Here is a 12,416-nt window from a genome sequence, read left to right on the forward strand (position 1 = left end):
TTCGCATATTTGAAACCAAAATTCTACAATTTGTATTAAATCTGTGTTTATTATTATTTTTTGTATATTTTTATGCCAAATTAATTTGATGACGTTCTGTTTCATCTCATGTTGCATCTTCAGTACTTGGAACAAGGCATTTAAATAAATAAGGATCAACAAAAACGTAATTATATTTAAAGACACCTATTTTTTGGGTGGACTACCACGTTAAATCCAACATCTGAAAAAATGCGATTTAGCCTTGAGTTTGAAATCTAGAAGAAGTGATTTTCAATAAATTTGTTCAAATCTAAGAATATGTACTTACGATGAAAGGTGTGCACTGCGTGCTTCTGCCCGCGCTGTGTTTGCCATCCCGGAATGATTAAAGGGTACATTTATAGGTCTTAAGATTGCAGATGATTCCGGAATGATCTGGTAATTCCATAAAGACCTTATTGCGTTAATTGGACTAACAGATGCTAATTAAACATTTAATTATGAAGTTATATGAATAACAACAAATGCCAGAAATATTAACGTATAGAAGAACAAAACAACGCTTTAAATGGATGAGATGAATGCAAAAAAATATATATTTTCCTCTTGGAAATAACAAAAATAGATGATCGCAAAAACAAAATATGGAAATAGATCAAAAGGAGTGTGGGTGAGAAGAAAGTTAATGCATAAAAATTATCTTTTATCAAACAAGTGGTGGTAAGCCAATCACTTTACGTAGCGGGGCTTTTTGTACCAACTGGTATTCCTTCCCCCACCAACTGGTATTGTATATAGTAGACTTGGGCACCAGGGGGCTCTTCGTGTTCGTCTTCGTGCTCGTCTTCGGCAAAAAAAAAAACTTCGTATTTCGCGAATATTCGCCTGGTCCTGTCTTCTCTTCGGGCGAATATTCGCGGACATTCTTCGTGTTCGGGTTTTCTTCGTTTTCCCCGGTTAAGGGGTTAATACGGGGTTAAAGCCGCTCTGGCGCCAGGAGTTTAAATGTCCGTATGAGCAACTCTACTGGTCGTCAGCAGGAGGCTCGTCTGCCATTGATTGATGGCAGACGAGCCCCCTGCTGGCGACCAATAGGGTCGCTCGTACAGACTGTTATACTCCTGGTGCCGTAATTGTCCTGCAGATCCCGCTGGTCTCCCTGTTCTATCATTTATTAACTGATAGAACAGGGAGACCAGTGGGATCTGCCGGGTAAGTTGCAGCATTGGGGTTTTAAAAGTCTGTACGAGCGACTCTGTTGGCCGCTCGTACAGACTTTTAGGCTCCTGGTGCTGTAACTTACCCGGCACATCCCACTGGTCTCCCTGTTCTATCAGTTAAATGTCCGTACGAGCGACCAATAAAGTCGTTCGTACGGACATTTAACTGATAGAACAGGGAGACCAGTGGGATGTGCCGGGTAAGTTGCAGCATTGGGGTTTTTAAAGACTTTTAAAACCCCAATGCTGCAACTTACCCGGCACATCCCACTGGTCTCCCTCCCTGTTCAATTAATTAAATGTCCGTACGAGCGAACAATAAAGTCGCTCGTATGGACATGTAACTAATTGAACAGGGAGGGAGACCAGTGGCATTGGCAGGGTAAGTTGCAGCATTGGGGTTTTAAAACCCCAATGCTGCAACTGCCCTGCCGATGCCACTGGTCTTTAACTAATTGAACAGGGAGGGAGACAGGGAGACCGATGCCACTGGTCTCCCTCCCTGTTCAATTAGTTAGTCTGTGCCGGGTTAAATGTCCGTACGAGCGACCAATAAAGTCGCTCGTACGGACATTTAACTAATTGAACAGGGAGGGAGACCAGTGGCATCGGCAGGGTAAGTTGCAGCATTGGGGTTTTAAAACCCCAATGCTTCAACTTACCCTGCCGATGCCACTGGTCTCCCTCCCTGTTAAATTAGTTAGGGGTTAACTTTTTTTTTAAAGGGTTAAGGGGCCGTGCAAGTGAGCCTATTGGTCGCTTGCACGGCCTTTTAACCTATGGATTTCCGCTCCCGTTAACCCCTTCGATGCTGTGTTAGATAACGCAGCATCGAAGGGGTTAACGGGAGCGGAAATCCATAGGTTCGCTGTCAGGGGTTACAAAGACCGTGCGAGTGAGCCTATTGGTCACCTGCAGGGTCTTTCTCTGGCATCAACCAATTGGTTGATGCCAGAGGAGGTCCCTGTAGGCGACAAATAGGCTCATTCGCACTGCCCTGTAACCCGTGACGGCGAACCTGCGGATTTCCACTTCCGGGAACTGCAGCGATGCCGCGTTGCTGCGAAGCCGCGAAGACAAGGTAAGTTAGAAAGGGGGGGGGGAATGGTAGACGAAGACGAAGACAATCACGAAGATCTTCGTGGTTTGTGTCTTCGTCTTTGCCTACGTTTTACCACTGCCGTCTTCTCTTCTGCGTGTCTTCGGAACGAAAACGCACTCTTCGTGTTCGTTTCCATGTTCGCCCGAAGACGAATGCACAAGTCTAGTATATAGCCTTGTTTGTTTTGGCCCATTCGTTTGAATTTCATTCCCTACCCATTTGATTCGGCTGAAAATGTAAGGGCATTTTTAATTCGGAAAAATTTTGTTGCCCGGTGCCCACATGCACTCTCATTCACTCTCTGACACTTTCATTCTCTTATATTATCATTCATTCTCTGACACTTTCATTCTCTTACATTCTCATTCACTCTCTGACACTCTCTAAATGTTTCCCTACCTTCTCTGCCAACCACTTCTGCTTCTGCATCTTTTTCATGTTCTATGTATAATGTTTATCTTATCTCTTCAATCCTCTGCTGACATAAGTAGGCGTTTTTTTTTGCCAAAATGACGGTGCTTGCAGTGACGTCATCTCACTGATCCTCCAATCAGGGGACAGGATGTCACTGAAAGACCCATGATTTTGCCCTCATGTGAACTGAGGGCAACATGATCCTCTAATCGGGGGAGAGGACATCATCAGACACGCAACCATATTGCGTGAACTGAGGGCAATATGGTGGTGCTTGCAGTGACATCCTCTCCCCGATCCTGCAATTTAATGATTTTCCTGAGTCTGAATATTTTTACAGTATGTACTAGACTTGTTCATTCGTATTTGTGCGAACATGAAAATGAACGTTGGTCTCCCCACTCCAGAAGTTACAGGTCTGTACGAGCGAGTCTATTGGTCACCTGCAGGGGCCTCCTTTGGAATCAATAAAGGGCAGCTGACCTTCATTGGTTGATACGAGAGGAGCTCCCTGCCAGTGACCAATTGAGTCGCTCACACCAATCTTTAACTCCTGACACCGAAACTTGGCCTGGGGAGGGAACAGGAGTTAAAGGTTCATAAAAGCCGGCAGGGGCCTCCTCTAGTATCAACTAATTGGTTGATGCCAAAGAATGCCCCACAGGAGACCAATAGAGTTGCTCAAATGGACCTTTAACTCCTTGCGCGATCCTACGGATGGCCGACGTGTCTGTGCAGGAGAGCTTCACTATAGGACTGAAGTCACAATAATAATGATCGATGAGTGGGTCGCAGAAGTCTAATGTAGCAAGTAGAACAAGATAAATTAATACAATTAGAAAGGAAAATAACCAAGAAGAGACAACTAAATGAAGACATCTTTTAAGGGGCATGATGGACACGTAACGCAACGGGCTATAGATGGCCAAGTATCGGTCGTAGGAAATCACAGTTAGAAGGTAACATTCTGCTGTGGTGCAGCAGCCAAATATATAAAATTGTGTAAAGCAGCTGAGGAAGGATATGTTGGTTCCTTCTTTTAGCGTGAGGTGGATCATGTTTGGGACAATGTTTGCGGTGAACAAGAAGTCACAAAATGACAGGTGGCCCAAGAAGAAATACATGGGGGAGAGCAGGAGACGACTGTTTGACACCAAAAGGATGATGAGAAGATTTCCGCTCATTGTCATGACACATGTTGTAAGCAGTAGAATAATGAATGGAACTTTGAAGCTATGAAGACCATGGAAGCCCACCAAAAAGAATTCCGTGATCGTTGTCGCGTTCTCCTGATTAGCCATCTGTTGATAAAGTCAAAGGTGAAACACAAGCACAGAAAGATCGCTCATTCTTTATCAATATGCTATAGGAGTTTACTATGGGATATTAAAAACGTTGATCAGGACCAGACTGGGGACGACTAGGGGGCCCAGGAACATTATTTTTCCATTTTTTGTACTCCCCGCACTTGATACTTTTGGAAGAAAATGTAGAATTTACTGAACTGAAAAATTCACTCTTTATGTTTTATATTTTAATAATAAAAAATCCTCTAGAGTGTAAACCCTCTTTCCGTAATTTATGGGTCCTTCTTAGTCTGTTAGACCTTTTGAATGTGTGGACTTTAAAAAGGGCTGCAGACATTGTTGGTACAATAATAATACTGTATTTGCTCGATTATAAGACGACCCCCCAAAATCTAAATATTAATTTAGGAAAAAAACAAAAAGTCTGAATATAAGACTACCCTATAGGAAAAAAAGTTTTACTAGTAAATATTAATTCATGTAAACAATTTTTTCATATTTAATAAAAGCTATGATTGAGAAAAATATATATTTTTTTCCCCCTTTTATTTGCCAACCTGCCCCCCCCAGTTATGCACATCTGCCCCCAAGGTTGCCACTCTGCCCCCAGAAATGCCTTATACCCCCCTATTTGCCACTCTGCCCCATGATATGCCTTTTAACCCCCTATATGCTACTATGGCATGGGGCAGAGTGGCATATAGGGAGTTAAAAGGCATTTCTGGAGGTATATATATATATATAAAAAACTGCTAACAGCAATAACACTCCTATCAAGCCAAGGCAGCCAGTACATGCTGGAACCTGGGGATGATAGGAGTGTGAGTACAGCCTCCCTATGCCATGCTACCACCACCACCCCCCTTACCCATCCATGCTATCACACACACACTCATTCACAAACATTTAAATACTCAATCATTCCATTAATCACACATACTTGCTCAAAAACCCTCCCCACCCCCTTACCTGAACTGCAGATCTCTCACTCGAAGACTTCTGCAGGGGCCCGGCTGTGCTAGCAACTTCTCTGGCCCCGCCCCAGAGGAAGGAGGGGGAGGCAGAATTATGTGACACTCTGCTAGCTTCCTGTTCTCCTGCTGCTAGTAGATGCTGCTCGCGGCCAAAGCACCGGTAAGCAGGCTGGCCCCAGCGGACATTTTTTTGAGGTCTGATTAGAAGACGACCTCGATTATAAGACGAGGGGTATTTTTCAGAGCATTTGCTCTGAAAAAAACCTCATTTTATAATCGAGCAAATACGGTATATACTCTCCGGCCTGTATAACTAATCCCGTCCTTATAACCCGTTATATCCTGTATATTCCTCATATTATATATTTTATATACTCTCCGGCCGTATAACTAATCCCGTCCTTATAACCCGTTATATCCTGTATATTCCTCATATTATATATTATATACTCTCCCCGTATAACTAATCCCGTCCTTATAACCCGTTATATCCTGTATATTCCTCATATTATATATTATATACTCTCCACCCCGTATAACTAATCCCGTCCTTATAACCCGTTATATGCTGTATATTCCTCATATTATATATTATATACTCTCCGGCCGTATAACTAATCCCGTCCTTATAACCCGTTATGTCCTGTATATTCCTCATATTATATATTATATACTCTCCAGCCGTATAACTAATCCCGTCCTTATAACCCGTTATATCCTGTATATTCCTCATATTATATATTATATACTCTCCGGCCGCATAACTAATCCCGTCCTTATAACCCGTTATATCCTGTATATTCCTCATATTATATATTATATACTCTCCGGCCGTATAACTAATCTCGTCCTTATAACCCATTATATCCTGTATATTCCTCATATTACATATTATATACTCTCCAGCCCGTATAACTAATCCCATCCTTATAACCCATTATATCCCTGTATATTCCTCATATTATATATTATATACTCTCCGGCCGTATAACGAATCCCATCCTTATAACCTGTTATATCCCTGTATATTCCTCATATTATATATTATATACTCTCCAGCCTGTATAACTAATCCCGTCCTTATAACCCGTTATATCCCTGTATATTCCTCATATTATATATTATATACTCTCCCCCCGTATAACTAATCCTGTCCTTATAACCCGTTATATCCTGTATATCCCTCATACTATATATTATATACTCTCCCCCCGTATAACTAATCCCGTCCTTATAACCCGTTATATCCTGTATATTCCTAATATTATATATTATATACTCTCCGGCCGTATAACTAATCCGGTCCTTATAACCCGTTATATCCTGTATATTCCTCATATTATATATTATATACTCTCCCCCCGTATAACTAATCCCGTCCTTATAACCCATTATATCCCTGTATATTCCTCATATTATATATTATATACTCTCCGGCCGTATAACTAATCCCGTCCTTATAACCCGTTATATCCCTGTATATTCCTCATATTATATATTATATACTCTCCGGCCGTATAACTAATCCCGTCCTTATAACCCGTTATATCCATGTATATTCCTCATATTATATATTATATACTCTCCGGCCGTATAACTAATCCCGTCCTTATAACCCGTTATATCCCTGTATATTTCTCATATTATATATTATATACTCTCCCCCGTATAACTAATCCCGTCCTTATAACCCGTTATATCCTGTATATTCCTCATATTATATATTATATACTCTCCGGCCGTATAACTAATCCCGTCCTTATAACCCGTTATATCTCTGTATATTCCTCATATTATATATTATATAGTCTCATACCTTTCATATTTACGTAAAGATAAAATATAAAAACCTGCAAGCTCTTTGTGATCTGTTAACGGGGTCTCTGTGGAATCAGCTCCCTGAGAAATTTCTACTCAGACCTATAAAGATGACTCCTTTCCCCTGTAAAAAATGTTTTGTCAAAGATAAGACGGAAGACGACCTGCAGCGATAGATATTACATGTGAGTAGATAGAGACGGTAGAGCTGGAAGTCATGGTTAGGCCTTTTTAAAAAAAAAACAAAAACAACAGCCTTTTAATTTAATTTTAAAAATGATTTTTCTGGTTTTTTTTGTAGATTATGCCACTTTTGTAACCATTTATTCTGTAAGATTTCTCCTCCTTTATCCATATCCCCTTTCTCTCTCTTCCCTCCCATCCCCTCTCTCTTCTCTCCCATCCCCTCTCTCTTCTCTCCCATCCCCTCTCTCTTCTCTCTCATCCCCTCTCTCTTCTCTCTCTCTTTTCTCTTTTCTCTTTCTCTCTCTTATCACCTCTCTTTTCTCTCCCATCCTCTCTCTCTTCTCTCCCATTGTCACGTTCTACCCAGGCTGTGGAGCTTCATATCTCTGCTTGCTATGTTTCTCCTGTACTCTGCTTAGCTTCCATACTCTCAGCCTGCAGTGCCCTGCACAATATTCCAGTGCTATGTCTCATGCCTGCTCCAGGGTGCCTGCAGGATATCTCCAAGTTCTGCTCTGTCATCATCCGCTGCTATGTCAGGGCGCTGGTATGTGGCTGCACAACCCTAGATGCCCACCGGGAGAGTGCTGTCCGCCCTGCACCAGGCCCTGTCCAACTCCGCTAGTGCACCGTAACTCATGAACACAATCTTTGGGCGCTCTGGGTCTTTACAGTCGTCTGTATGGACCCGGTTCCTGACACCCATCCTCTCCTCTGAACTCTCTCCAATGTGTCCTTCTGGATAGATGGGGTCTTCAGAACCGTCCCCAACACTCTAGGTGAGGTCTGACCAGGAGTCTCCAATATATTTCCATAATCCACAAGAAATTGTGTTAAACACCCAGAACATATTGTCCTAATTTCTTGAACCAGAAAAAGCGTTTCAACCAAAAAAAAAAGGTATTTATCTGTTACAGAAAAAAGAATTTGAGGCTTATATTACACCAACAAAAAATAATATACTATTGGTCCAAAAAACATTAGTACAATGTCCTAGCAACTCATGTTCATAGAGTAAGTAATCGAGTCACATCAAGCCTTAAAAGGTCATTTCTGCTGATTTGGAGTCTTGAAAATATATTGTCCACTAAACTCGGTCCACTAACAGGCATCACAAGATGATGAGGACCATTGGACTCTTTACACAGACCGCTCAAGCCGATGATGTCATCGTCTGCTCTAGTGTGGTCATGTTTAGTTGTCTTTGGTGATCTTTAATTTGATTTCATAAGAGTCGAAGAAGAATCTTTTTTAGGTGTAGTCGGTCCAAACAACACGTAAAATGTATGTTTTTTTCTCTGTACAGACGATGAATCGACACAATGGTACAATCATCACAGAATTCTTTCTACTGGGATTCCAGAATCTTCACATTGTAAAGATTCCACTTTTCATTCTTCTCCTTAAAATATATATCCTAACAATTACTGGAAACGTTCTCATTATCTGCTTGATATCTAGCTCTCCCTCTCTACACTCCCCCATGTACTTCTTCCTCTGCAATTTGTCTTTATGTGATGTCTTCTTCGCCACCAACATTGTCCCCAACATGCTCCACATTATTTTGGAAGAAGGTGGCACCGTTTCGGTTTTTGGCTGCCTCACCCAACTTCAGATGTTTGGTTTCTGCTGTGCCGCTGAGTGTTATATTCTTACCTTGATGTCTTACGACCGGTATCTAGCCATATGTAAACCACTCCATTATTCTTCCATCATGGGACTGAAGTTCTGCCTCAATCTGGTCATCGCATCATGGTCCCTCGGGTTTCTGTTCGCTTCAATATGTCGTCTGCTGTTAGGTGGCTTAGACTTCTGTGACCGTAACATAATTGACCATTTTTTCTGCGATTTTCTCCCCATTCTAGAACTTTCCTGCTCAGACACCTTTGTTGTTGAGTTGGAAGCCTTTATGGTCATCCCGTTCATCGTCCTCTTTCCGTTCGTGTTTGTCATCGTCACGTACGTCTATATCTTCATCACCGTCCTTGGAATCTCTTCCACCACCGGGAGACAGAAGACCTTCTCCACGTGTAGTTCCCATTTGGCCATCGTGTGCTTGTTTTATGGAACTCTAATTAGCATTTATTTGAGTCCATCTAGAGGATACGCATTAAATATTAACAAGTTCTCCTCTCTTTTTTACTCCGTGGTCACCCCATTGTTTAACCCCATCATATATAGCCTAAGGAACCAGGAAATCAGAAGAGCATTTAATACGTTCCATTGAGAAACTTAGAGAAGGTGCCAAGGTCACCAAAGATGTTCCCTTGAGTCATTGGCGTAAGGGGAACATGACCCTGCCAGCACTACAGGACTGTGCACATGGCATTAGGGCAGGGAAGGGTTAACCCAGCAAGGGTCAGCACGAGGAGCGTGACTGTAGGGGGGAAGGGGACAGGGTTATAAAGCCCCTCTAGGAACACATACAGGGGGCAATCACGTGAACACCTCATGATCAGTTTCCTGCCCCCCATCCCCCTTGTTTTTGGCTTTGTGTTTCCAGGTTGGCTTGTGGTTTTCCCCTTTTCCCTCTTTTTTTCTGCTTCTTTTGCAGGGAACTCCCCGTATATGACCCGCGGCCATTGGGGCGGTCGCTGGTATCCAGCGAAAGCGGTAGTGTGCCATTATCTGCGTTTAGGATGGGAGTCCCCAGTTGATTGTTTGTTTCTACACATATGTACAGAAGATTGTATAGTATTTATACAGAGGTTTTTATTAAAGTGGTTTTAAATCATTTACAAAATGTTAAATAAAGTTATGTCGAGACATTTGCTGAACAAGCGAGTTTTATCTCGGGTTTGGGAAATGGGGGACCTCCTGGGCACGGACAGTGCAAGGGTCATGTATCATGTATCCTAATCCAGACGAGCCCCCTTCCTCCTGGCTAAGCTGTTCCACGGGCTACAGAAAAGCTGACCACCAACAATGTGACTAACAGTTACAATTACTTACATAGAAACATGGAATACGTGGGAGATCAGACCCCCCCATCTATTCCCCCATTCAGTTCTTAATCAGCCGTTGGTCTCGTCTTAGATTCCGGAGCCGTATGTCTATCCCATGCGTGTTTACATCCCCTCACTGTATTACCAGCTGGTAGCACCGCATCTTCGAGAACAAGAAGGCTTGTTCATCCAAAACATCATTGGATGGCGGGTGCCGAGGCTGCTGCCGGGAAGCCGGACTCAATGAACTATTCTTATTGGATATTGACTCACAGAAATAAAAATAACATTAAATAAAAACAGAAAAAAAAAAGATAAATGTAATGATGACACAATAACTGTATTAAAATTGTATTGTGTGGTTTATCTGTTCGATTCTAGAATAAATAAAAGTCGTCCTTTTATTTTTTTTTATCTTTTGAGTTATTTTGTCTCTTGATTATGATTTAACGAAACACGCTTTTTTTTTTGAACTGTTGGCATCTTAGAAGCTTGTTAATTCTACAGCTTTTCCTAAAGCCAGTCGGCTTTTTAATATATTTCAAAGTAAAATACATTTGTTACAAAATATAAGCACTTTTATTAAAAGACATTTGAAAATACCCCAAACTTTTATGTATTTGGGCAAAAAAAACCTAATTTGTTGTCAGAAAACCAGTGTCTGCAAAATATAGTTTACGTTAGAAGAGTGCATTTTCGTGTTCGTTCCAAAGACACGTAGAAGAGAAGACAGTGCCGGTAAAATGTAGGCGAAGACGAAGACTCACACGTCTACTAATCTCCCCGGCTCCTTCCTCATCTAGCCTACCTTATCTTCGCGGCATCGCAGGAGTTGACTGAAGCAGAAATCTGCAGGTTCACCTTCAGGGCTTACAGGTTACAGGGCAGTGTGAGTGAGCCTATTGGTCACCTGCAGGGTCTTCCTCTGGCATCAACCAATTGGCCCTGCACGGCCTTTTTAACTCCTGACAGCGAAACTACAGACTTCCGCTCCCGTTAAGCCATGCGACCAATAGGCTCACTTGCACAGCCCCTTACCACTGGCTGCAGAATTAAATAAATAAAACAACCTGGGACCCTACTGCAACAGTTAAATATCCATGCCAGCGACCAACAAAGTCGCTGATACGGACATTTAACTGACACAGTGGGGACACCGCTGGTCTCCCCTCTGTAACATTTAAATGTCTGCACTCGCCGACATTAATTCTGTCGAACTTGAAAACTTTTTTTTTTCTATTTATTTATTTTTTTGTAGTAAACTGTTAGACAAAAGGATCATGGGAATATAGTTTATTTGAATAAATGCAAATGAGCACACTGCCACATATGGCTAATATATGTTCGGACAGAATGCTGCCCTCTGTTGGTTAGATGCATTAAGTAGCATAATAAATAACTGGGACAATTTTAATCATGTAGATCCTTATTTTGTGGCAGTGTTCATTTTCATTTATTAATTATTCAAATAAAATATATTCCCATGATCCTTTCGTCTAACAGTTTAATACAAAAAAGCCCCAAAATAAATAGAAAAAAAAGTTTGCAAGTTTGACAGAATTAATGTCCGCGAGTGCGGACATTTAACTGTTGCAGCGGGGAGACCAGGGGATCATGGGGATATATTTTATTTGAATAATTAATAAATGAAAATGAGCACACTGCCACATATGGCTAATATATCTTCGGACAGAATGCTGCCCTCTGTTGGTTAGATACATTGAGTAGCATAATAACTTTGGATTTCAAGGATATGGAACAATTCTACTCAATGTATCTTACCAGTAGAGGGCAGCATTCTGCCTGAAGATATATTAGCTATATATATGGTAGTGAGCTCATTGGTTGCCAGTAAGGGGCCTCCTGTGGCGACCAATAGAGTTGCTCATACGGACATTTAAACTCCTGGCGCCAGAGCTGCTGCTGCTGTACGCGTTTACCCCGTATTAACCCCTTAACTGAAAAAAAAAACAAGGAAAAAACGAACACAAAGAATGTCCATGACTATTCGCCCAAAGAGAAAACAGAAATGGGCTATTATTTGCGGAATACGAAACTTTTTTTTTTTGGCCAAAGACGAAGAGCCCCCTGGTGCCCAAGTCTAGTTTACATATGACATTTAAATCTCAAAGCAATGATGGAAAGAATATATTTATTTAAAAAAAAAAAAAGATAGACATTTTAAAATACTCCAAAATTCTCTTTCACTCCTGAAAGACATTATGAAATTATTGAATTAGAAATAATTGGCATAATAGATGCAAACAGAAAAAAATATTACTATTATAACATTAACTCATCTCAGCCTCCTAATAGGCCGTAAAGTTGAAGGAACATGGCCTTCTTCTCCTCCTCTGGCCCTCTCTTATGTTTATTACTTACTTTCTTACTGGTAATTCTGTATTTTTTATGGTTGGTAAAAGCATGACGACTAATTGACTATCCGATATACAAAGTTTGATTTATGA

The 12,416-nt window shown here is 41.3% G+C and overlaps 1 protein-coding gene across 1 annotated transcript; it reads left to right on the forward strand.

Annotated features, from left to right (window-relative positions):
* The first annotated feature begins 8,312 nt into the window (after positions 1-8,312).
* Positions 8,313-9,230, forward strand: LOC149274563 (olfactory receptor 11L1-like). Its single transcript, XM_089505347.1, has one exon. The coding sequence runs from the start codon at positions 8,313-8,315 to the stop codon at positions 9,228-9,230; it is 918 nt and encodes a 305-aa protein (XP_089361473.1).
* Positions 9,231-12,416: the final 3,186 nt, after the last annotated feature.

Source organism: Sceloporus occidentalis, unplaced genomic scaffold, assembly GCF_023333645.1.
Source record: "Sceloporus occidentalis isolate IW3139 unplaced genomic scaffold, rSceOcc1.0.p SCAF_324, whole genome shotgun sequence".
NCBI classification, from domain to species: Eukaryota; Metazoa; Chordata; class Lepidosauria; order Squamata; family Phrynosomatidae; genus Sceloporus; species Sceloporus occidentalis.

Coding starts and splice junctions, on each gene's coding strand:
- LOC149274563 (XM_089505347.1), top strand. CDS start 8,313: ATGAATCGACACAATGGTACAATCATCACAGAATTCTTTCTACTGGGA.